The 1123-nt window shown below is 45.6% G+C and overlaps 1 protein-coding gene across 14 annotated transcripts in view; it reads right to left on the bottom strand.

Moving 5' to 3' along the window:
* The window catches only part of ZNF521 (zinc finger protein 521), a 232119-nt gene that overhangs the window by 230545 nt on the left and 451 nt on the right, over nucleotides 1-1123 (bottom strand). For 4 of the 14 annotated variants that reach the window (XM_035316376.1, XM_035316371.1, XM_035316370.1 and 1 more), the window contains exon 2: nucleotides 72-126. The exons of 1 other annotated variant lie outside the window; for it this stretch is intronic. In XM_035316376.1, coding sequence (XP_035172267.1) covers nucleotides 72-126 — 55 coding nt within the window. Of the gene's footprint in view, nucleotides 1-71; nucleotides 127-477; nucleotides 909-1123 lie in introns of those variants that run through there. 9 more of the 14 variants (XM_035316382.1, XM_035316379.1, XM_035316375.1 and 6 more) reach the window with 3 other exon arrangements.

Raw genomic sequence — 1123 nt, forward strand, 5'->3', positions numbered from 1 at the left:
GGGGGGGGGGGGGGGGGGGGGGGGGGGGGGGGGGGGGGAAGGGGGGAAGGAAGGGAGGGGTAAGTCCTTACCTTTGAGTGATCTTGGTTTAGCTTGCTTGCGGCGAGACATCCTAAAAGCAAACAGCTGAAGTTGTTTCAATTTCAGCCCTATAAGAAACTACACTTCCTTTATCACCGAGGAGGAGACCCTGCAGGACTCGCGCTCCTCCGGCGGCTCAGCTCCCTCCTGCCCGCCCTCCCCGGCTCCGCCGCCGGCTGCCCGGGGGGCTCAGCGCCTCGGCCAGGCAGCTGCAGCCAAAACTTTCCAAGCCCCAGCCCCCCTCCCCCCTTTTCCCGATCCCCCCCCTCCTCCCCACCCCTCAAAAAAAAAAAAAAAAAAAAAAAAAAAGGACCGAGTCAGGCAAAAGACTTCCCAATCCTCAATTCAAAAAAAAAAAAAAAAATTTTAAAGCCCCCCCCTAAAAAAATAAAACACCTTGGAGACTGGGAGTCCGCTGGTTAGGATGGTAATTTCTTTTCTTTCCTTTTTTTTTTTTTTTTTTTTTGGTTGAGGTTTTACATGGTCGATGAAAAGCGGGTAAATTCGGGGGAAAAAAAAAAAAAAAAAAAGAAAAACTGCTGGAAATAAATCTGCTTTGCCTGTTTGCGGGAAAAAAATAATAAGAAAAGTGTTAAAAATCCGCTCAGTTTGTTTACAAACCGGTTCTTTGTGCAGTTTGCAAAAAAAAAAAAAAAAAAGGAAAAAGAAAGAGAAGGGAAAAAAAATGATTAAGGTCTTGCACAACAATATATATATATCATATAATCCCCCCCCTTAAATCGCCCACCGGAGTGAAGACAGTTGTAAATGGGGGGGGGGGGGGGGAGAGCGGAGGGAGAATGAAAGAAACAAAAATCACTTAAAAAAATTAAAAAGCGACAAAATCCCCTTCCTTTCCTTTAGGAAAAAAAATAAAAATATCCTAAACTATTTTTTTTTCCAACAACAACAACAAAAAAAATCGGAGCTTTTTTTGTTGTTTGTTTTTGTTGTTGTTTGGGCTTTTTTTGTTTGTCCCCCCCCTCCTCTGTCCCCCCCCCACCCCCTGCTCCCCTTGTTTTTGGGGTGGGCTTTTCCCCCC

The sequence above is a fragment of the Oxyura jamaicensis genome, chromosome 2 (assembly GCF_011077185.1).
Source record: "Oxyura jamaicensis isolate SHBP4307 breed ruddy duck chromosome 2, BPBGC_Ojam_1.0, whole genome shotgun sequence".
Lineage (NCBI taxonomy): Eukaryota > Metazoa > Chordata > Aves > Anseriformes > Anatidae > Oxyura > Oxyura jamaicensis.